This window comes from Chiloscyllium plagiosum, unplaced genomic scaffold (assembly GCF_037043375.1).
Source record: "Chiloscyllium plagiosum isolate Xiang-an unplaced genomic scaffold, Cpla_swu_hap1 HiC_scaffold_11, whole genome shotgun sequence".
Classification (NCBI taxonomy): Eukaryota; Metazoa; Chordata; class Chondrichthyes; order Orectolobiformes; family Hemiscylliidae; genus Chiloscyllium; species Chiloscyllium plagiosum.
Window position 1 is genome coordinate 85,614,946 of NW_028270149.1, and position 25,277 is coordinate 85,640,222.

The 25,277-nt window shown below is 44.8% G+C and overlaps 2 protein-coding genes across 2 annotated transcripts in view; both read left to right on the forward strand.

The window, feature by feature from the left end:
- Window positions 1-1,340, forward strand: part of LOC122557534 (sodium- and chloride-dependent neutral and basic amino acid transporter B(0+)-like) — a 61,780-nt gene extending 60,440 nt beyond the window's left edge. The window contains exon 14 of the mRNA XM_087992267.1: window positions 385-1,340. Within this exon, the coding sequence (XP_087848393.1) occupies window positions 385-522 (138 nt within the window). The 3' untranslated portion in view covers window positions 523-1,340. The remainder of the gene's footprint in view (window positions 1-384) is intronic.
- Window positions 1,341-12,635: 11,295 nt separating this feature from the next.
- The window catches only part of LOC148148871 (sodium- and chloride-dependent neutral and basic amino acid transporter B(0+)-like), an 84,790-nt gene continuing 72,148 nt past the window's right edge, over window positions 12,636-25,277 (forward strand). The window contains exons 1-2 of the mRNA XM_087991816.1: window positions 12,636-12,737; window positions 17,608-17,761. Of these exons, the coding sequence (XP_087847942.1) occupies window positions 12,636-12,737; window positions 17,608-17,761 (256 nt within the window). The remainder of the gene's footprint in view (window positions 12,738-17,607; window positions 17,762-25,277) is intronic.

Sequence of the window (25,277 nt, forward strand, 5' to 3'; positions counted from 1 at the left end):
ACACACCATGTCTCTGGAATGAATGATCAGGGGATATGTTAAAGCTAATGAAAGTCAATCGGTGATACGTCCTGCATCAAGAAGATTTAGCTATCAGTGAGACTAAATGAATGGCTCAGTAACGCTGCTTCAGTTAATGTGGCAGTGCTCACAGTAAACTATAAGTTATAACACATTCCTTGAGTGTACTTCACTGCTTAAGAAATTAGAGTTTACACACAGGAGTGTAATCTCCAGAATACATACACAGGTTAAATATATTTTCAGTACAATATGAAATGCTATGTGTTAAAGGAAAATCTCAATAAAATCAGGCATTAGCCTGGTTAAATATTGTTTAAAATCAGGAAGGATTTCTTCAACATTTCTTTGTTACTTTCACAGAAACTTTCTGCCGCTTGCACATCAGCTCCTGATTGGGGTCCATTCTTGAAACAACACAAAGGGGAAAGATACGGAGACAGAGCTGATTCTGCACAACTCTCAAACTCTGTGCAACTTCTGGCCACACCAGAGATGTGAACATTTATGGGGATATTTCTGTTTGATTTGTAAACAATGGATCTGAAATTTTATTGTTGTGATGATGCACACCACTGTAACTCCAGGGAGGATGTTCAGAAACTCAGCCAGGTGTAACACCAGCTGGCATCTCCTCTGTCAACAGCAAACATGGGCATTAATTTGGAGCAGGGTGGAGTGTGGTGGAATTACTGAGCATTGTGTTTCCTGTATCATGAGCTTTTTGACATGAGCTGAGGCTCCTGCCTAAGTCCTCGTGCTAATATATGGGATTCCAGTGACTGTTCTTCTCTCCCTAATGTTGCCCAAGTTTCTACATTAAATAACAGAATCCACCTTAAAATAAAAGTTGTCCAATCAAAGTCAATCCATTTCCTTAGTTCCACTTTTGTGCTTTTATCCTCTGCCATTCATGACACATGAAAATTAAAATTATTCACTTTTCCCAAATCTTCAACCGTAATCTTTACAGCTTCACTCTAATGCCTTTCCATAGGCTCAAATGACAGTCCATAACTTGGGTCTTTGATCTGCTGACCTTGATGTGCCCGTTATCCAGTCCTTTTCTCTTCTTGTTCAGATACCTATTCATATTGTGATCACCTCCTCTCTGTAGCTCAGTGTTCTGTTGAGTATAATTAAAAATGAACCTACCCAGCTCCTTTACACATTAGAAACTTTGCAACAATCAGCAAGAGTGAGGGGCTCTGTGATGGTTTTGTACAATACAACACTGATTTTGAAAATTACATCTCCCCTGCTTGTTCTCTTACTGTTGGTTTTTAAAAATGTATTCATAGGATGTGAGTGTCACTGGATGTGCCAGCATTTATTGCCCATCCCTAGTTGCCCTTGAGAAGATGGTGCTGCTTTGAACTGCTACATCAGGCTCACTTGTCTATAATTACCTGGATTACCCGTGCTACCCTTAAACAAGGGGGCAACATTAGCAATTTTCCAGTTCTCCGAGCTCACCCCTGTTTAAGGATGTTGCAAAGATATCTGTTAAGGCCCCAATATTTCCTCACTTGCTTCCTTCAGTAACCTGGGATAGATCCCATCACACTTGGGGACTTGATCATCCTAACGCCTTTTAGAATACCCAACACTTCCTCCCTCCTTAAGCCAACTTTACCGAGAGTAATCAAACATCTATCCCTAACCTCAACATCCGTCATGTCCTTCTCCTCGGTGAATACTGATGCAAAGTACTCATTAAGGATCTCATCCATTTTCTCTGACTCCACGCATAACTTTCCTCCTTTGTCCTTGAGTGGACCAACCCTTTCTCTAGTTACCCTCCTGCTCCTTGTATATGAATAAAAGGCTTTGGGGTTTTCCTTAACACTGTTTGCGAAAGATATCTCACGATCCCTTTCAGGCCTCTTAATTCCTCATTTCAGATTGGTCCTACATTCCCGATATTCTTCCAAAGCTTCATCTGCCTTCAGTCGCCCAGACCTTATGTAAGCTCCCTTTTTCCTCTTAACTTGTGACACAACTTCACCTGTCATCCAGGGTTCCCTAATCTTGCTAGCTCTATTCCTCATTTTCACAGGAATATATCTCTCTAATTAACATCTCTTTAAAGCCTCTCACCTATCAACTGTGGAATTACCTTCAAACAGCTGCTCCCAATCTGCATTCCCCAGCTCCTGCCTAATTTTGGTATAATTGGCCTTCCCCCAGTTTAGCGCTCTTCCTTCAAGACCACCCTCATCTTTGTCCATAAGTATTTTAAAACTTATGGAATTGTGACCAGAATTCCCAAAATAATCCCCGACTGAAACTTACCTGGCCAGGCTCATTGTTCAACACCAGGTCCAGTATGGCCCTTTCCCGAGTTGGACTATTTACAAACTGCTCTAGAAAACCCTTCTGGATGCTCCTTCCAAATTCTGCTCCATCCAGGCTACAAACACGAAGTGAATCCCAGTCAATGTTGGGAAAATTAAAATCTCCCATCACCACCACCCTGTTGCCCTGACATCTTTCCATGATCTGTTTATATATTTGTACCTCTCTCTCACACTCACTGTTGGGAGGTCTGTAGTACAGCCCCAACATTGTAACTGCACCCTTCCTATCTCTGAACTCTACCTATATTGTCTTAAAACTTCACACTGGCCTCCTTCAGCACAGCTGTGATATCATAGAACATAGAACATAGAAGAATACAGCGCAGTACAGGCCCTTTGGCCCCCGATGTTGCGCCGATCCAAGCCCACCTAACCTATACTAACCCACTATCCTCCATATACCTATCCAATGCCCGCTTAAATGCCCATAATGAGGGAGAGTCCACCACTGCTACTGGCAGGGCATTCCATGAACTTACGACTCGCTGAGTGAAGAACCTACCCCTAACTTCAGTCCTATATCTACCCCCCCTTAATTTAAAGCTATGCCCCCTTGTAATACCCGACTCCATACGTGGGAAAAGGTTCACACTGTCAACCCTATCTAACCCCCTAATCATCTTGTACACCTCAATCAAGTCACCCCTAAACCTTCTTTTCTCTAATGAAAACAGCCCCAAGTGTCTCAATCTTTCCTCATACGATCTTCCTTCCATACCAGGCAACATCCTGGTAAACCTCCTCTGCACCCGTTCCAGTGCCTCCACATCCTTCCTATAGTATGGCGACCAAAACTGCACACAATATTCCAGATGCGGCCGCACCAGAGTCTTATACAACTGCATCATGACCTCAGGACTCCGGAACTCAATTCCTCTACCAATAAAAGCCAGTACGCCATATGCCTTCCTCACCGCACTATTTACCTGGGTGGCAACTTTCAGAGATCTGTGTACATGGACACCAAGATCCCTCTGCTCATCCACACTACCAAGTATCCGACCATTAGCCCAGTACCCCATCTTTTTGTTATTCTTCCCAAAGTGAATCACCTCACACTTAGCTACATTGAATTCCATTTGCCACCTTTCTGCCCAGCTCTGCAGCTTCTCTATATCCTGCTGTAACCTGCCACATCCTTCCTCACTGTCAACAACTCCTCCGACTTTCGTATCATCCGCAAACTTGCTCACCCAACCTTCTAACCCCTCTTCCAGGTCATTTATGAAAATGACAAACAGCAATGGTCCCAAAACAGATCCTTGCGGAACACCGCTAGTGACGGCACTCCATGAAGAAACTTTGCCATCAACTACTACCCTCTGTCTTCTTCCATCCAGCCAATTCCTAATCCAAACCTCCAACTCACCCTCAATGCCATATCTCCGTATTTTCTGCAGTAGCCTACCATGGGGAACCTTATCAAACGCCTTACTAAAATCCATATATACCACATCTACCGCTTTCCCCTCATCAACTTCCTTCGTCACCTTTTCAAAGAATTCAGTAAGGTTTGTGAGGCACGACCTGCCCTTCACAAAACCATGCTGACTATCCTTGATCACATTATTCCTATCCAGATGTGCATAAATCCTATCCCTTACAATTCTCTCTAAGACTTTGCCCACAACAGAAGTGAGACTCACCGGCCTATAGTTACTAGGGTTATCCCTACTCCCCTTTTTGAACAAGGGAACCACATTTGCTATCCTCCAGTCTTCTGGCACTACTCCTGTAGACAAAGAGGACATAAAAATCAAGGCCAATGGCTCTGCAATCTCCTCCCTTGCTTCCCAGAGAATCCTAGGATAAATGCCATCAGGCCCAGGGGACTTATCTATTTTCACCTTTTCCAGGATTTCCAACACCTCTTCTCTACATACCTCAAAGCCATCCATTCTACTTATTTGTGACTCAGTATTCACATCGACGACAATGCCCTGTTCCTGAGTAAATACTGAAGAAAAGTATTCATTCAGTGTCTCCCCAATCTCTTCCGCCTCCACACGCAACTTCCCACTACTATCCTTGACTGGACCTATTCCTACCCTAGTCATTCTTTTATTCCTAACATACCTATAGAAAGCCTTAGGGTTTTCCCTAATCCTACCAACTAAGGACCTTTCATGTCCCCTCCTTGCTGCTCTTAGCTCTCTCTTCAGGTCCTTCCTGGCTACCCTATAACTCTCAATCGCCCCAATTGAACCTTCACGTCTCATCTTGAGATAGGCCGCCCTCTTCCATTTAACAAGGGATTCCAATTCCTTATTAAACCACGGCTCCCTCGCATGACCCTTTCCTCCCTGCCTGACAGGTACATAATTATCAAGGACACTCAATAGTTGCTCCTTGAACAAGCTCCACATATCATTTACACTCTTGCCTTGGAGTCTACTTTTCCAAGCCACACATCCTAAGTCATGCCTCCCGCATCATAATTTCCCTGACCCCAGCTATAACTCTTGCCCTGTAGTACACACTTATCCCTCTCCATCACGAGAGTAAAAATCACCGAATTATGTTCACTGTCCCCAAAGTGCTCACCTACCTCTAATTCTAACACCTGGCCTGGTTCGTTACCCAGAACCAAATCCAGTATGGCCTCACCTCTTGTTGGCCTGTCTACATATTGTGTCAGGAAACTCTCCTGCACACATTGAACAAACACTGACCCATCTAACGAACTTGAGCTATAGCTTTCCCAATCAATATCAGGAAAGTTAAAGCCCCCATAACAACCACCCTATTACTGTCACTCATCTCCTGAATCACCTTCCCTATCCTTTCTTCAATGATTCTAGGACTATTAGGAGGCCTGTAAAAGACTCCTAACAGGGTGACCTCACCTTTCCTATTCCGAACCTCAGCCCAAACTACCTCAGATCGCAAGTCCTCATCCATCGTCCTTTCCACCACTGTAATACTATCTTTGACAAGCAATGCCACACCTCCCCCTCTTTTACCCCCACCTCTGACCCTACTAAAACATTTAAATCCTGGAACCTGCAACAGCCAATCCTGTCCCTGTTCTAGCCATGTCTCCGTAATAGCCACAACATCGAAGTCCCAGGTACCAACCCACGCTGCAAGTTCACCTACCTTATTTCGTATACTTCTTGCATTGAAGTATACACACTTCAAGCCACTTTCCTGTTTACAGGCACCCTCCTTTGAAATTGATGCCATGTTCCTAACCTCCCTACACTCCAGGCCCTGCACCCTGAAGCTACAATCTGGGTTCCCTTGCCCCTGCAGAGTTAGTTTAAACCCCCCCCAAGAGCACTAGCAAACCTCCCCCCAAGGATACTGGTGCCCCTCAGGTTCAGGTGTAGACCATCCTGTCTGATATCCTCTCTGACCAGTAATGTAACTCCTCCACCCCTTTTACCTCCCCCTCTATCCTGCCTGAAACATCAATATCATAGAGTTATAGAGTCATAGAGATGTTCAGTACGGAAACAGACCCTTCAGTCCAACTTGTCCATGCCGAGCAGATATCCCAACCCAATCTAGTCTCACTGCCAGCCAACATCCCTCTAAACTTTTCCAATTCACATCCCCATCCAGATGCCTTTTAAATGTTGCAATTATACCAGCCTCCAACACTTCCTCTGGCAGCTCATTCCATACATGTACCACCCTCTGCGTGGAAAAGTTGCCCCTTAGGTCTCTCTTATATCTTTCCCCTCTCATTCTAAAGCTATGCCCTCCAGTTCTGGACTCCCCCAACCCAGGGAAAAGACTTTGTCTATTTTAGGTAAAAACAAGGGCTGTAGATGCTGGAAACCAGAGTCCAGATTAGAGTGGTGCTGGAAAAGCACAGCAGGTCAGGCAGCATCCGAGGAGCAGCAAAAGCCCGTCATCAGGAATATTTATCCTATTTATGTCTATTTATCCTATCAATGCCCCTCATGATTTTATAAATCTCTATAAGGTCACCCCTCAGCCTCCGATGTTCCAGGGAAAACAGCCCCAGCCTATTCAACCTTTTCCAAGCGCAAATCCTCCAACCCTAGCAACATCCTTGTAAATCTTTTTTGAACCTTTTCAAATTTCACAATAGGAAGGAGACCAGAATCGCACACAATATTCCAACAGTGGCCTAACCAATGTCCCGTACAGCCACAGCATGACCTCCCAACTCCTGTACCCAATACTCTGGCCAATAAAGGAAAGCATACCAAACACCTTCTTCACGATCCTACCTCCTTCACCATCTCTCAAGTCATGCATTCATCCTGCCTATTCTTTCATTTCTACGCTGACTGGCGCGTGGCATTGGTAGCAATCCTGAGATTACTACCTCTGAGGTCCTACATTTTAACTTGGCTCCTTAATTCCTAAATTCTGCCTAATCCAGTTTTTTACCTGTATCATTGGAGCTTATATGCATCATGACTGCGGGCTGTTCACCCTGCCCTTTCAGAATGTCCTGCAGCCAATCTGAGACATCCCCGACCCTTGCAGCTGGGAAGCAACATACCATTTGGGAGTGTCGTTTTCGACCACAGACCCACTTATCTACTCCCCTTAAAATTAAATCCCCTATGACTACAACCTTTCCACTCTTTTTCCTGCCCTTCTGTACAGCAGAGCCAGCCATGGTGCCGTGAACCTGGCTACTGCTGCCTTCCCCTGGTGAGCCATCTCCCCAGCAGTGTCCAAAACGGTCTACCTGTTTTGGAGAGAGATGGCCGCAGGGGACGCCTTCACTGCCTTCCTGCTCTTTCTCTGTGTTTTGGTCACCCATTCCCTTTCTCCCTCAGCAATCCTAATCTGCAGTGTGACCAATTCACTAAATGTGCTATCTATGACCCCTTCAGCATTGTGTATGCTCCAAAGTGAGTCCATCCGCAGCTCCAGAGCTGTCATGCAGTCTAACAAGAGCTGCAACTGGACGCACTTCCTGCAGGTGAAGGAGTCAGGGATATCAGCCGTGACCCTGAGCTCCCACATTGAACAAGAGGAGCATAACATGGCTCTGGGATCTCCTGCCATTTTTAATCTGAAACTTAACTTAGTCATAACTTAGGTAAACAAAAAAGGAAAGAAAAGTTTTTACCCGTCACATGATACAAAAAAGTAGAAAATCCTTATCATATCAACACACCACAGAGTCCTTTCCTTTGGTTAGAGGACGAGGGTGGGTGGGAGACACTAGACGTGTCGTGTCTCAGGTTCAGCCACGGCCCAAATATAATCACCTTCCCAGAGCGCAAATCGACCACTCCTACACAGCTCCTCGTTCTCTCTTGCTCCTCCAGAAAGTGGGGCCTGAAGCTCAAGGTGAGTCCCTTTTCAGTGGGAAATTTACTTTCCTGGGAGCAAGAGATTGCTGTGCCTTTGGCAATGATCTTTGCATCGTCACTGTCCACTGGAGTAGTCCCATTTGAAGGGGGCAAATGTTATTCCCTCGTTCAAGAAGAGTAAAGGGTAATCTTGGGAATTACAGATCGGTCAGTCCTACGTCTGTGGTGGGCAAATTATTGCAAGATATTTTGAGTGGCAGAACTTATAATTACTTGGAAAACCATAGCTTGATTAGAGATAGTCAGCATAGCTTTGTGATGGGCAGGCCATGGCTCACAAACCTTATTGAATTCTTCGAGGAGGTGACAAACACACTGATAATGGCAGAGCAGTGGATCTGGTATATATGGATTTTAGTGAGGCATTTGATAAAGTTCTACACAGTAAGCTCATTCAGAAAGTGAGGAAATCTGCCTGTCTGGATATAGAATTGGCTGGCCCATAGAAGACAGAAGGTGGTAGTAGATGGAAAGTATTCAGCCTGGAGATTGGTAAGCTGTGGTGTTCCACAGGGATTGGTTCTGGGACCTCTGGTCATTGTGATTTTTATAAATGACTTGGATGAGGAAGTGGAAGTGTGGGATAGGAAGTTTGCCAATGACACAAAGGTTGGTGGAGTTGTGGATAGTGTGGAGGACTGTTGTAGGTTGCAACGGGACATTGACAGGATGCAGAACTGGGCTGATAAGTGGCAGATTGAGTTCAGCCTGGAAAAGTGTGAAGTGATTCACTTTGGAAGGTCGAATTTGAGGGTGGAATACAGGGTTACAGGCAGGATTCTTTGCCGTGTGGAGGAACAGAGGCATCTCTGGGTCCATGTCCATAGATCCCTCAAAGCTGCTACCCAAGTTGATCGGGTTGTGAAGAAGGCATATGGTGTGTTGGCTTTCATTAGCAGGGGGTTGAGTTTAAGAGCTGTGAGGTTATGCTCTAAAGACCACACTTGGAATGTTGTGTTCAGTTCTGGTCACCTCATTATAGGAAGGATGTGGATGCATTAGAGAGGATAAAGAGGAGATTTACCAGAATGCTGCCTGGACTGGAGGGTGTGTCTTATGGAGAAAGGTTGAGGGATCTCGGGCTTTGCTCATGGTGCAAAGAAGAATGAGAGGTGACGTGATAGAGGTGTACAAGATGATGAGAGGCATAGAGTGGATAGCCAGAGGCTTTCCCACACGGTGGAAGTGGCTATCATGAGGGAGCATAATTTGAAGGTCATTGGAGGAAGGTTTCGGGGAGATGTCAGAGGTAGTTTCTATACATAGAGAGTGGTGGGCACGCGGATTGTACTAGGCAAAAGTGAGGACTGTAGATGCTGGAAGTCAGAGTCTAGATTAGAGTGGTGCTGGAAAAGCACAGCAGGTCAGGCAGCATCCGAGGAGCAGGAAAATCGATATTTTGGGCAAAAGCCCTTCATCAGGACTGGCTGTGCTTTTCCAGAACGGATTGTATTGCCAGCAGGGGTAGAAGAGTCGGATACATTAGGGATATTTGAGATGGCAGGTCATGTGTATTGCACTTTGAGTGAACACCTGTACAGGTGGTTGAACATGCACCTTCAGAGGTACAAACATTGGAAAACCAGTTGAATTATTTGTATTTAGCTTGATGTCAGCACAAAAATGGCAAAAGCAGATCTTTTTAATACAAGTCAAATAAAAGCAAAATGTTTTCAATGTTTCAAATTATTTTGAACATTTCATTTTTATTTGATGAGAGTTTAAAAATAAAGTTCCCATTGACTTTTTGAATTGGGTTTCTGGGAAGCGTCTTCAAGGCTGATTTTTTTTCTAAAAAAAAATTCAGTGCTTTTTTCCAGCTGCCCAGCTATATTTTTGAATAAATTGAATGGTTATACCAGTATCTTCAACTTAATTTATAATTCTGCTTTATATTCTGCTTTCGGATACATTATCTCAAATTGAAGTTAACATCTGAACCATAGCAGTCACATTGTCATATTGACATGGCAGAACAACCTATAAACTTAAAGGAAACATCCAAGACAACATCATAAATCAATTAATATACTGAATAATCTGTGCTCAGAAAAGAACTTGGTTTTATCGCTTGGTGTTCCCTACTTCATGAATTTCAGACAAACATGATGTTCCAGAGGAACAGAGAAACAGGAGTAGGCCATTCAGCCCCTCAAAGCTGTTCCACCATTCGATTGGATCATTGCTGATCTGTGATCTAACTCCATATATTGCCATTGGTCTATGCCCCTTAATACTTTTGCTGAACAAAAGGTTATCTATTCCAGATTTAAAATTAACAATAAATCTTGCATCACCTGTCTTTTGTGGAACAAGTTCTAAAGCTCAAGCACTGTTTTTGTGTGAAAGTGTCTCCTAACATCCCTTCTGAATGGTTTGGACCCAGGTTTTAGACTATTCCCTACAGATTCAATCAATAAGCTCATCGACCTGGACCCAATATACTGACCACTACAGCGGACAACTGGAACTGACAACCGGAAGCGGCAGATTCAAACCACTACAAATGCCGGAGGAAAGATCACAGAAGCGCTTCACAGGAGGCTCCCAAGCACTGAGGATGTCCCCTAGACAGGGGACGAAACGTCTGCAACACAAATTCCCAGCTCGGCGAACAGAACCACAACAACGAGCACCCGAGCTACAAATCTTCTCACAAACTTTGAAGATTATTCCCTCTATGGGTAGAATCCCCAAAATGTGGAAATCGTTTATCTGCTTGATCTTTTTCTGTTAATGTCTTAAACTTTAATGAGAGCAACCCTTAACCTTCTATATTCTAGAGAAAACAGCTTAATATGTAAAAATCGGTCTATAAAACACTTGAATTCCAGATATCATTCTTGTAAACATACATGGTATACTCTCCAATGCTAATATATTCTTCCAAAGGTGTAGTGCCCAGATCTGCTCCCAGTACTCCAATCTTCTGTTGCCTTTGCTGAATCTATTTCTTCCAGTCTTGACTCAATGTCTTCCCTCCTTATTCAGTCTGTTCCTAACCACATTTGTGCATCTTCTGACCCTTTATGGCACTTCCACTATTTCCAGTTTTCTGGCTCCAGGTATCTCTTCTTAACCGTGGATATCCAATCCCTCTACACATCCATTCCCCATCAGGATAGCCTGAATGCTTTCATCTTCTTCCTTGAGAAGAGGCCAACACAGTCTCCATCCTCCACAACCCTCCTTCACCTCGCTGAGCTCATTCTCATTTTAAACAGCTTTTCCTTTAACTGATCTCACTTTCTCCAAGTCAAATATGTAACTGTGGGCCTCAGCTATTCCTGTCTCTTTATGGGGTATGTGGAACATTCCTGGTTCCAATGCTACTCGGTTCCCCACCCACAGCTCTTTCTCCAACGCATTGATTATCCCCTTGGTGCTGTTTCCTGCTCTTGACTAGAACTGGAAACATTAATCAGTCTTGCTTCCACTTTCTATCCTTCCTCACATTCACCAGGTCCATCTGTGACACTTCCCTTCCCTTCACTTCTCTGTTTCCATTTCTGACAATAGACTATCTACCAATATTCATTGCCAACCCTCTGTCTCCCATAGTTACCTTTGAATATTCTTTCTCACAACCTGCATCTGACTAGAAGCATCTTCCACGTTCCCAGTTTCTCTGTCTCTATCACATCTATTCTGATGATGACACCTTCCACCAGTGTACCTCCAACACACCCTCCTTTTTGCTCAGCCAAGGACTCCATCCATTGTGGTTGACAGAGAGACCCCTCAGCTCTATCTGACCCATCTGCTATATTTCTGCCCTCAGCCCTGTCCCTCCTTTCCAGAACGATGATATCCAGTGATTCTGCTTGTCCTCACTTTCTTCCTCACTAGACTCTGCATTCCAAGGATTATCCTCCACCATTTCGACAACCTCCAGCAGGATGCCACCACTAAATACATCTTCCCCTCCCCTCCAGTGTCAGCATTCCTCAGGATATGTTCCCTCCATGACATTCCAGTCCACTCTTCCGTCATATCCTCAATCCCCACACGCCACCTTACAATGCAATTACAGAGGTTGAACACTGTCACTTCTTGTCCAGTCACTGTCTTAGTCCCCAAACACACCTTCATGGTGATGGAGCATTTCACTTGTAATTCTTTCAATCTCGTGTACACATGCTCACATGGAACATGGAACTGTTGTCATTTTGTCTCATTCCTTTCATATAACTGTGTTCAGTAAAACCTGTGGACATACATTTACCTGAATGTGGACCTTAACCTCACTGCAGCTAAAACGACACAATCTTCCACATTAACACACTGATGTTGGACAGAATTGTGTTGAGGGAACCATCACAATCAAATAGAAACGCCATGCTAATGTAACAGTGAATGAGGGAGATATTTCAATCATTTCCTGCACATTCTTCATGCAACATTTTCTCTAATAAAGCTGATAACTAAAATAAACCCAGTTTTTCACTTGCACCTTCTGTGTGTCTGTGACACAATACAAGACCTACAAATAAAACTGAATGGCCATCAGTCTGATATTCTCTGTTGGGTGTGAAGATTTATTGCGTACTGAGCTGGGGGACCATTTGCTGATCCTACCCACAGCATATTATTGCTCGGAATGAATTTTTAACTTGGAGGAATTAATCTCAATATCCCTGGAACAAAACTAAATATTGAAAGAGCAATTTTACAGTTTCAAAGAAAAGCAGGCAATCCACTTGACTGCTTTTATGTTTTTGATGTTGGAAGAGACTGTTACAATTTTAATGAGTACCGACAGGGTTCTGTGTTGTATGAAGTTCTGATAAATAAAGGTTCACTTGGGACCATTCCCTTTAACCCCATCAATGCTGTCAAACCTGTTAATGCAAAATAAATGCATTTATTCACTGAGTGCTGTGCAACCAATGCAAATACATTCACAAAGTTGCAGCTCCCTCGGTACGGTGTGACCCATGTAGAGATGCACAGGGTACAGGAGCTGTACAAACCTCCACAGTCGCAGGTCCGGAGACATATCCCACCCCCAGTGAGGAGGGACAAAGTTTTCCCAGTCAATGACATGGTAAAAGAATGAAAATCATATTCCTAAAATTCAGAATTTATCAGAGCCCAGAGTTGAATAGCAAAGGGAAGAGTACATGACTGGCAGTGACATTTCATTTGTTGAGGCAAGGATCAAGGAAAAGGCAATTAGCATGGAAAATAATTATTCTGGTCAATAGTAGAGATTGAGCAGCATGGTGGCTCAGTGGTTAGCACTGCTGCCTCACAGCGCCAGGCTCCCAGGTTCGATTCCAGCCTTGGGTGACTGTCTGTGTGGGGTTTGCACATTCTCCTTGTGTCTGTGTGGGGTTTTCTCCGGTTTCCTCCCACAGTCCAATGATGTGCAGGTCAGATGAATTGGCCATGCCAAATTGCCCATCGTGTTAGGTGCATCAGTCAGATAGAAATGGGTCTGGGTAGGTTGCTCTTCGAAGGGTCGGTGTGGACTGGTTGGGCAGAGGGGCCTGTTTCCACACTGTAGGGAATCTTTTCAGATAGAAATGGGTCTGGGTAGGTTGCTCTTCGAAGGGTCGGTGTGGACTGGTTGGGCAGAGGGGCCTGTTTCCACACTGTAGGGAATCTGATCTAATCTAATCTAGAGGATTTCACATGAGCTCATTCTGTATCTGGGATTATCAATTACTGTCCTCTCTTTAACTCTTAATTCCAGATGTGCTGGAGGCCCCATACTGGTGATATTTTGAATACAGGCCTCTGGCACGTCAAGGGGAATTGGGCATCAATGCGTGTTCAGGTTAGTTCAGTCTTGCTTTCTACTTACGTCTTCCATGTGGAATGAGGTGATGCATAGAATGCAGTAACCACACCAGTCTCTTCACTAAAGAGCCAAGGGTATGGTTTGTACAGGCTGAGATCGGTGATCATTCAAGATATCATCAAATAGGAAGCCCTTGAGGAAATGTAAAAAACCTGTCCCAATCTCATGGTGAGAGATGACTGTAATGTTGAACACGTGACGAGAGGGTTTACAAATGAAAAAGACCAAATGGTTTCAAATCAGATGTCCTGGACCTCTAATGTTCAGGGCTATGGAACTCTATCAGTGGCATAGCAACAGTAACAGTTTCCACCAAGCTGCAGTGAGTCAGAGGCTACTGTTCTGGGTCAATGCCAAAATGGCAGCCAGTCAAATTTAAATTTAATTTGAAAACCTGCAATTGAAAAGAAATCCGGTCTCAGCAATAGTAACCAGAAAACCATTATAGATTGCTGCAAAAACACATCTGGATCACTCATATTCTTGAGAGAAGGCAATCTGCTGTCTATCATTGGTCTGGCCTCCATGTGACTCCAGACCCATTGCACTATTGCTGATCCCACTGCCCATTGAAATAACCTGACAAGCTCCTGGGTTCAGGGACCATGAGGGGTGGGTAACAAGTGCTGACCTTGGCAGTGACGTGCACTTCCCACGATAGGAGATATCATAAAGTGCATTTTTACAGCAATCAACATGTTTTTTAGTTGCCATTACCCCCAACACTGCATTTTTTTTAATTTTTAAAAGAATTTTTAATTGAAATTAAATCCTACTGGCTACTGCAATGGAATGTTAACTGGGTTCTTAGTGCATTCTCTCTGGTCCTGTGTAATCATTGTCATGACCAGAGTCTCAATGGACCGTGGACATTTTTAATTTCTAATTACAAAATGTGTCAGTGGCTGAGGATGTAAATTTAGGTCCTGCCTGGGAAGGGAGAATCATGTGCTTACACAAAAGTTTGGACACACACACACACACAAAATACATGCATACCCATAAACACCTGCACACACACATCCACAAACACATCCATACACACATATGCGTACATATACACAAACAAACATACATATTCAAAACATACAGATACACAGATGCTGTATAATACAGTGCATTATTTGCTCACTTTGATTACCTATTTTGAACTGTGCAATTGTCCTTTTCTTTCACTTTAATCGGTGTAAACTGGTTGTACTGGAGTTTATTTGATGCTGATGGGGTGCAACATTAGGGGAGAAATCCGGACTCTACAGAAATGAGTTGTGTCCCTTCCCATCATGAAGGGAGGACGGGAAAATTTTGGTTGAGATACAGGTTTACTCTCGGTCTGCAAAGGAAGTTTTAAATTGTGATGAACTGTGAGAGAACTATGGCTCTGTTGTTCCTACGGCAATAAAGATGCCTCCTTTACACCAGCATTGGATACTGATAAAGATGTTAGAAACAGCACCCCAAGACAACTGTCTGGATTTATTAGATTAGATTAGATTACTTACAGTGTGGAAACAGGCCCTTCGGCCCAACAAGTCCACACCGCTCCGCCGAAGCGCAACCCACCCATACCCCTACATTTACTCCTTACCTAACACTAATTCACCTGACCTGCACATCTTTGGACTGTGGGAGGAAACCAGAGCACCCGAAGGAAACCGACGCAGACACGGGGAGAATGTGCAAACTCCACACAGCCAGTCGCCTGAGGCGGGAATTGAACCCGGGTCTCTGGCGCTGTGAGGCAGCAGTGCTAACCACTGTGCCACCGTGCCGCCCAACTTGGAAGTGAACTTCAGAAAAAAAAAATCATTTTAAAATATTGGCTTCCAACAAGGCAGTGATGTAGTCAAAAATCAAGCCTGAAACCTAAGTATTCTGAGGCTATCTCCCATTCAAATATTCACCTAAACAGTCCCTGCTTAGTTTCCAAGCTCAGACGAGATTCTGCATGTACAGACTAATACAACCATCCTGAAGAAGGGCTCATGCCCGAAACGTCGATTCTCCTGCTCCTTGGATGCTGCCTGACCTGCTGCGCTTTTCCAGCAACACATTTTCAGTTCTGATCTCCAGCATCTGCAGTCCTCACTTTCTCCTAATACAACCACAGCCTATCACTGTGATTTTGTGTTCTTAATTACCTGCTTAACAAATTTACTGACCATTCCTCCTCAGCTGCTGAGGTCGCTGCCTTCACTCCCTACCTGCCAATGACAGATGAGGTGGGAAAAGGTCTGGACACTGATGTAATGGCAGGTTTCTAATTTGTGTCTCAATTTTAAGTAAATGATATGCATTGTTCAGCCTCCAAGTTACTGACCTCCGCAGTTAGACTTGATGCTATTTCATTTCAAAATGCAAATGCTCTCCAACCTGTTGATCTGGTTGGAGAGCATTTGCAATGAGATACAAAGTATTTGGATGGTGCAGTCAGACAATAGGAACAGTCTTTACCTGAAGTGGAGCTGAATCATCCTTAATCAGACGTCCAGGGCTGGATACATTGGAAGACGTTTAGACAATACGACTCTCCCTAATCTTTGTATCCAACCCAAACATCCAAGCAAGTGGAAAAATCTCCCATCCTTGATGACAAATGGACAGGGGACAATTGTTTCTTTGTAGGTCCTCACAGATTGGCCAACAAGAGAATACGGTGAGTATTTTATCAAACCATGATAGTAAACTCCGAACATTCTGAGTGTGATGGTTTTCTGGGGACTTTGATTTATGTGAATTGTAATGGTTCTCCCTGGGTTTCAGACTGTTTCCAAATTGCCATTTGATTGCTGCAATTTAGACATGGTCTTGGAACTCATGGGGGCTTTGAGGGCAAACTAATAGCACTGACACAATGCCCTTTGAATCTGACGTCAACTTCAGTATTTAGCACAATTACAGATTAAGGTGGAAACCCTGAATTTGCAGTTGGTCATTTCCCGATTGAGCACAAGTTAACCTGTATCCCCCAGCTGTCTATCAGTGAAATTTGTTTCACTGACAAGAAGGTCCCATTTTCTACACTCAGCACAATGTCAGAAATCCCAGGTAAGAATCAGCATTTATCAAAATAACTGGGCTCGTGATAATCTGAGAAGTAAATGCTGAACAACTGACTTGGTTAGGGACAAACAAACTGCAGGTGCTGGAATCTAAAGGAGACAGAGAGGAGACTGGAAGAATGCAGCAAGCCAGTCAGCATCCGGGGGTGGAATGTGCAAACCAAGGACTGTCAAAGGGAACAGTCCTTGTGGAAGACAGAGAGGGGTGGGTATGGAAAGATGTTCTAGATGGTGGGGTCCAGTTAGAGTTGGCAGAAGTGTTTAAAGCTGATTTGTTTCCAGCCCCTGTCACTCCCTTCCATTCCTCCCAGCCACCAACTGGATTCATTCCTCCCATTGACCAACCAGATTGTACCCTCTACCTGTCCTCACCTCTCCCCACTTCACCACTCTGCCCATGCCTCCCCCTTTATCTGCAGCTCCCCCCACACCCACACCCAGTCCTGAAGAAGGGTTACACCCAAAATGTCGACTTCTCCACCTCCTGATGCTGCCTGGCTTGCTGTGTCCCCCCAGCCTCCTGCCTGTCTATTAACAACTGACTTGGCCCTGAAATATTCGACATGTGAAATGTTCTTACGGTTCCCTTTGCTTAATTACAGTGATTTTTAAACTCATCTTGTTACATCATTGCATAATGACTCTGTCTGAGGATAGTTCTGCTTGTACACATTTGTTATATCCCAACTCTTTAAATTTCTTATCGTGTGCTTTAATTAATTCTGATGTTCATTCCCTGATTGGGTGTCAGTGAGAATTATTTAATTCGATTGGCTGCTTGGACAGCTGGATGTATCACAGCAGCTCAGCAATAGGTTCTCACATAAACTGTTCCACTATCAAAGTGGACATTGAAAAATGCAAGCTGACCAGTGAGGTTGTTAAATCTCTCAATACAGATCTCTTTGAAGTCAGGGCCAATGATGAGATGATTGTTTTGGCACTAGGTATAAATCCCAAGTTAGTTTTTCCCTAGTGGGTGAAACATGTGCTTTTTGCTTGAGTTCTGGTCTAATCTCTGACTCAGCCATTTCCACTCTCTCCCTCAGGTTGCCAACAATGATGCTGTAAATGAAGATGATGAGAATGTGGAGCGGGGTAACTGGTCCTCGAAGACTGATTCCTTGCTCTCAGTGATCGGCTCTGCTGTGGGTCTGGGCAACGTCTGGAGGTTCCCGTACCTGACTTACAAAAATGGAGGAGGTACTATAAACAAATCCACAACACAGCAGAGAGAAAACAAAAGGAAAGGGAAGAATAAACAGTTTATAAATAATATTAAATTAAATTAAATTCAAAATAGTTTATTGAAGTTGGTCAATAATACAGGGTTAAATAATGTTGACATAAAAGACAGTGAATTGAATCTGACATCTTTAAGTTGTTTATAGGGGGCCCAATTTTCCAAACAATGACAATCTCCCACAGATTTCCACTCTGATCCTTCCTTATTTAAAAATAGAAGGAGATTTTCATTCCTGAGATGAGATTCTGATCATGACTATTTCAGAAATGTGGAACAGTGTTACTATTCTGACAGTTCTTTCTCAGCCTAGAACTGTAGTGGAGGTGGTTAAGGAGCCGGGGGCTGGTTAGAGAAACCATGGTCCCCTTTCACAGCTCTCAGCTGCTATATCCTGAAACGTAAAGGTTGTTGCAGCCTCTTTGAAAGCTGCTGTCCAAAAGTAAGTATATAAAGGAAATGTGATATCCTGGTGCTGGGAGGGCAGGGTGCCATCTGGGTAGTATGCCAGGGTGTGAGGTAAAGAGGTATAGACTGTGTAGCAGATAAGGTTATGCCTCGGACTTTACGCAGACACCACTGGTTGAAGACATCCAACTTTACCCTGTAAATGTGAGACTGGAATAAAAAGATACTGACGTTATAGTCCAGCGAGGCAAAGGGTCTGTGTCTGTGCTGCAAAACTCTACAATTCTATGAGTAAATGAGGATAAATTGCAAATTGAAAATTACTTTCATAGAATAAAAGAATGAATCAAGGAGACACGAGGACAATGTTGATCAAAGTTTCTCCTGCTAAAATAATGCCAGACTGGAGAATTGCCTTTTTATGAAGTTGCTCCGATTGCTCCCCAGTTACATTTTTAGAAAGTCACACTCTCATTTCCTCATTTTGATTGAATGATGGTGATGTTTTTCTTTAAATGCTAACATTCCTTCATTTCCATGAATGTTTCTTCTATTTTTAGTGGAGAAATTTGAGAAAGCACATGAAAAATGGTCAGAATCATTTAAAAAAATTAAAGTTCAACTTGGCTGTTTTCCTGGCTTGGAAATGCTGGTGTTGGATGGGGGTTCACACAGTTAAAAATCACACAGCATCAGGATACAGTCCAACAGGTTTAATTGGAAGCACTAGCTTTCGGACCGACGCTCCTTCATCAGGTGGTTTGGAAAACCACAACTTACAACCACCCTGCATGGACATTGTAAAGGGAGGCTACAACCACACTGCATGGACATTGTAAAGGGAGGCCACAACCACACTGCATGGACATTGTAAAGGGAGTCTACAACCACACTGCATGGACATTGTAAAGGGAGTCTACAACCACACTGCATGGACATTGTAAAGGGAGGCTACAACCACACTGCATGGACATTGTAAAGGGAACCTACAACCACACTGCATGGACATTGTAAAGGGAGGCTACAACCACACTGCATGGACATTGTAAAGGGAGGCTACAACCACACTGCATGGACATTGTAAAGGGAGGCCACAACCACACTGCATGGACATTGTAAAGGGAGCCTACAACCACACTGCATGGACATTGTAAAGGGAGGCTACAACCACACTGCATGGACATTGTAAAGGGAACCTACAACCACACTGCATGGACATTGTAAAGGGAGGCCACAACCACACTGCATGGACATTGTAAAGGGAGGCTACAACCACACTGCATGGACATTGTAAAGGGAGGCCACAACCACACTGCATGGACATTGTAAAGGGAGCCTACAACCACACTGCATGGACATTGTAAAGGGAGGCTACAACCACACTGCATGGACATTGTAAAGGGAGGCCACAACCACACTGCATGGACATTGTAAAGGGAGTCTACAACCACACTGCATGGACATTGTAAAGGGAGGCTACAACCACACTGCATGGACATTGTAAAGGGAGGCCACAACCACACTGCATGGACATTGTAAAGGGAGTCTACAACCACACTGCATGGACATTGTAAAGGGAGGCCACAACCACACTGCATGGACATTGTAAAGGGAGTCTACAACCACACTGCATGGACATTGTAAAGGGAGGCCACAACCACACTGCATGGACATTGTAAAGGGAGTCTACAACCACACTGCATGGACATTGTAAAGGGAGGCCACAACCACACTGCATGGACATTGTAAAGGGAGTCTACAACCACACCGCATGGACATTGTAAAGGGAGGCTACAACCACACTGCATGGACATTGTAAAGGGAGCCTACAACCACAATGCATGGACAATGTAAAGGGAGTCTACAACCACACTGCATGGACATTGTAAAGGGAGGCTACAACCACACTGCATGGACATTGTAAAGGGAGGCTACAACCACACTGCATGGACATTGTAAAGGGAGCCTACAACCACACTGCATGGACATTGTAAAGGGAGGCTACAACCACACCGCATGGACATTGTAAAGGGAGGCTACAACCACACTGCATGGACATTGTAAAGGGAGGCTACAACCACACTGCATGGACATTGTAAAGGGAGTCTACAACCACACTGCATGGACATTGTAAAGGGAACCTACAACCACACTGCATGGACATTGTAAAGAGAGACTACAACCACACTGCATGGACATTGAAGAGGGAGCCTACAACCGCACTGCATGGACATTGGAAAGGGAGCCTACAACCACACTGCATGGACATTGTAAAGGGCACCTACAACCACTCTGCACGGACATTGTAAAGGGAGCCTACAACCACACTGCATGGACATTGAAAGGGGAGCCTACAACCACACTGCATGGACATTGTAAAGGGAGCCTACAACCACACTGCATGGACATTGAAAGGGGAGCCTACAACCACACTGCATGGACATTGAAAGGGGAGCCTACAACCACACTGCATGGACATTGTAAAGGGAGCCTACAACCACACTGCATGGACATTGAAAGGGGAGCCTACAACCACACTGCATGGACATTGACAAGGGAACCTACAACCACACTGCATGGACATTGAAAGGGGAGCCTACAACCACACTGCATGGACATTGTAAAGGGAACCTACAACCACTCTGCATGGACATTGTAAAGGGAGCCTACAACCACACTGCATGGACATTGAAAGGGGAGCCTACAACCACACTGCATGGACATTGTAAAGGGAGTCTACAACCACACTGCATGGACATTGTAAAGGGAGTCTACAACCACACTGCATGGACATTGTAAAGGGAGTCTACAACCACACTGCATGGACATTGTGAAGGGAGTCTACAACCACACTGCATGGACATTGTAAAGGGAGTCTACAACCACACTGCATGGACATTGTAAAGGGAGTCTACAACCACACTGCATGGACATTGTAAAGGGAGCCTACAAACACACTGCATGGACATTGTAAAGGGAGCCTACAACCACACTGCATGGACATTGTAAAGGGAGCCTACATCCACACTGCATGGACATTGTAAAGGGAACCTACAACCACACTGCATGGACATTGTAAAGGGAGCCTACAACCACACTGCATGGACATTGAAAGGGGAGCCTACAACCACACTGCATGGACATTGAAAGGGGAGCCTACAACCACACTGCATGGACATTGTAAAGGGAGCCTACATCCACACTGCATGGACATTGTCAAGGGAACCTACAACCACACTGCATGGACATTGTAAAGGGAGCCTACAACCACACTGCATGGACATTGAAAGGGGAGCCTACAACCACACTGCATGGACATTGTAAAGGGAACCTACAACCACTCTGCATGGACATTGTAAAGGGAGCCTACAACCACACTGCATGGACATTGTAAAGGGAGTCTACAACCACACTGCATGGACATTGTAAAGGGAGTCTACAACCACACTGCATGGACATTGTAAAGGGAGCCTACAAACACACTGCATGGACATTGTAAAGGGAGCCTACAACCACACTGCATGGACATTGTAAAGGGAGCCTACATCCACACTGCATGGACATTGTAAAGGGAACCTACAACCACACTGCATGGACATTGAAAGGGGAGCCTACAAACACACTGCATGGACATTGTAAAGGGAGCCTACAACCACACTGCATGGACATTGTAAAGGGAGCCTACAAACACACTGCATGGACATTGTAAAGGGAGCCTACAACCACACTGCATGGACATTGTAAAGGGAGCCTACATCCACACTGCATGGACATTGTCAAGGGAACCTACAACCACACTGCATGGACATTGAAAGGGGAGCCTACAACCACACTGCATGGACATTGTAAAGGGAGCCTACAACCACACTGCATGGACATTGTAAAGGGAGCCTACAAACACACTGCATGGACATTGTAAAGGGAGCCTACAACCGCACTGCATGGACATTGTAAAGGGAACCTACAACCACACTGCATGGACATTGTAAAGGGAGTCTACAACCACACTGCATGGACATTGTAAAGGGAGCCTACAAACACACTGCATGGACTTTGTAAAGGGAGCCTACAACCGCACTGCATGGACATTGTAAAGGGAGCCTACAACCACACTGCATGGACATTGTAAAGGGAGTCTACAACCACACTGCATGGACATTGTAAAGGGAGTCTACAACCACACTGCATGGACATTGTAAAGGGAGTCTACAACCACACTGCATGGACATTGTAAAGGGAGTCTACAACCACACTGCATGGACATTGTAAAGGGAGTCTACAACCACACTGCATGGACATTGTGAAGGGAGTCTACAACCACACTGCATGGACATTGTAAAGGGAGCCTACAACCACACTGCATGGACATTGTAAAGGGAGGCTACAACCACTCTGCATGGACATTGTAAAGGGAACCTACAACCACACTGCATGGACATTGTAAAGGGAACCTACAACCACTCTGCATGGACATTGTAAAGGGAACCTACAACCACTCTGCATGGACATTGTAAAGGGAGGCTACAACCACACTGCATGGACATTGTAAAGGGAACCTACAACCACTCTGCATGGACATTGTAAAGGGAGGCTACAACCACACTGCATGGACATTGTAAAGGGAACCTACAACCACACTGCATGGACATGGTAAAGGGAGTCTACAACCACACTGCATGGACATTGTAAAGGGAACCTACAACCACACTGCATGGACATGGTAAAGGGAGCCTACAACTACACTGCATGGACATTGTAAAGGGAGTCTACAACCACACTGCATGGACATTGTAAAGGGAGGCTACAACCACACTGCATGGACATTGTAAAGGGAGGCTACAACCACACTGCATGGACATTGTAAAGGGAGCCTACAACCACACTGCATAGACATTGTAAAGGGAGGCTACAACCACACTGCATGGACATTGTAAAGGGAGCCTACAACCACACTGCATGGACATTGTAAAGGGAGGCTACAACCACACCGCATGGACATTGTAAAGGGAGGCTACAACCACACTGCATGGACATTGTAAAGGGAGGCTACAACCACACTGCATGGACATTGTAAAGGGAGTCTACAACCACACTGCATGGACATTGTAAAGGGAACCTACAACCACACTGCATGGACATTGTAAAGGGAACCTACAACCACACTGCATGGACATTGTAAAGAGAGACTACAACCACACTGCATGGACATTGAAGAGGGAGCCTACAACCGCACTGCATGGACTTTGGAAAGGGAGCCTACAACCACACTGCATGTACATTGTAAAGGGAGCCTGCAACCACGATGCATGGACATTGGAAAGGGAGCCTACAACCACACTGCATGGACATTGTAAAGGGAACCTACAACCACACTGCATGGACATTGAAAGGGGAGCCTACAACCACACTGCATGGACATTGAAAAGGGAGCCTACAACCACACTGCATGGACATTGTAAAGGGAGCCTACAACCACACTGCATGGACATTGTAAAGGGAGCCTACAACCACACTGCATGGACATTGAAAGGGGAGCCTACAACCACACTGCATGGACATTGAAAAGGGAGCCTACAACCACACTGCATGGACATTGTAAAGGGCACCTACAACCACTCTGCACGGACATTGTAAAGGGAGCCTACAACCACACTGCATGGACATTGAAAGGGGAGCCTACAACCACACTGCATGGACATTGTAAAGGGAACCTACAACCACTCTGCATGGACATTGTAAAGGGAGCCTACAACCACACTGCATGGACATTGAAAGGGGAGCCTACAACCACACTGCATGGACATTGTAAAGGGAGCGTACATCCACACTGCATGGACATTGTAAAGGGAACCTACAACCACACTGCATGGACATTGAAAGGGGAGCCTACAACCACACTGCATGGACATTGAAAGGGGAGCCTACAACCACACTGCATGGACATTGTAAAGGGAGCCTACAACCGCACTGCATGGACATTGTAAAGGGAGCTACAACCACACTGCATGGACATTGTAAAGGGAGGCTACAACCACACTGCATGGACATTGTAAAGGGAGCCTACAACCACACTGCATGGACATTGTAAAGGGAGCCTACAACCACACTGCATGGACATTGTAAAGGGAGTCTACAACCACACTGCATGGACATTGTAAAGGGAGCCTACAACCACACTGCATGGACATTGTAAAGGGAGTCTACAACCACACTGCATGGACATTGTAAAGGGAGCCTACAACCACAATGCATGGACATTGTAAAGGGAGCCTACAACCACTCTGCATGAACATTGTAAAGGGAGGCTACAACCACACTGCATGGACATTGTAAAGGGAGCCTACAACCACAATGCATGGACATTGTAAAGGGAGCCTACAACCACTCTGCATGAACATTGTAAAGGGAGGCTACAACCACACTGCATGGACATTGTAAAGGGAGGCTACAACCACACTGCATGGACATTGTAAAGGGAGTCTACAACCACACTGCATGGACATTGTAAAGGGAGGCTACAACCACACTGCATGGACATTGTAAAGGGAGCCTACAACCACACTGCATGGACATTGTAAAGGGAGGCTACAACCACACTGCATGAACATTGTAAAGGGAACCTACAACCACTCTGTATGGACATTGTAAAGGGAACCTACAACCACTCTGCATCGACATTGTAAAGGGAGTCTACAACCACACTGCATGGACATTATAAAGGGAGCCTACAACCACACTGCATGGACATTGTAAAGGGAGGCTACAACCACACTGCATGGACATTGTAAAGGGAACCTACAACCACACTGCATGGACATTGTAAAGGGAGCCTACAACCACACTGCATGGACATTGTAAAGGGAACCTACAACCACACTGCATGGACATTGTAAAGGGAGCCTACAACCACACTGCATGGACATTGTAAAGGGAGTCTACAACCACACTGCATGGACATTGTAAAGGGAGCCTACAACCACACTGCATGGACATTGTAAAGGGAGTCTACAACCACACTGCATGGACATTTTAAAGGGAGTCTACAACCACACTGCATGGACATTGTAA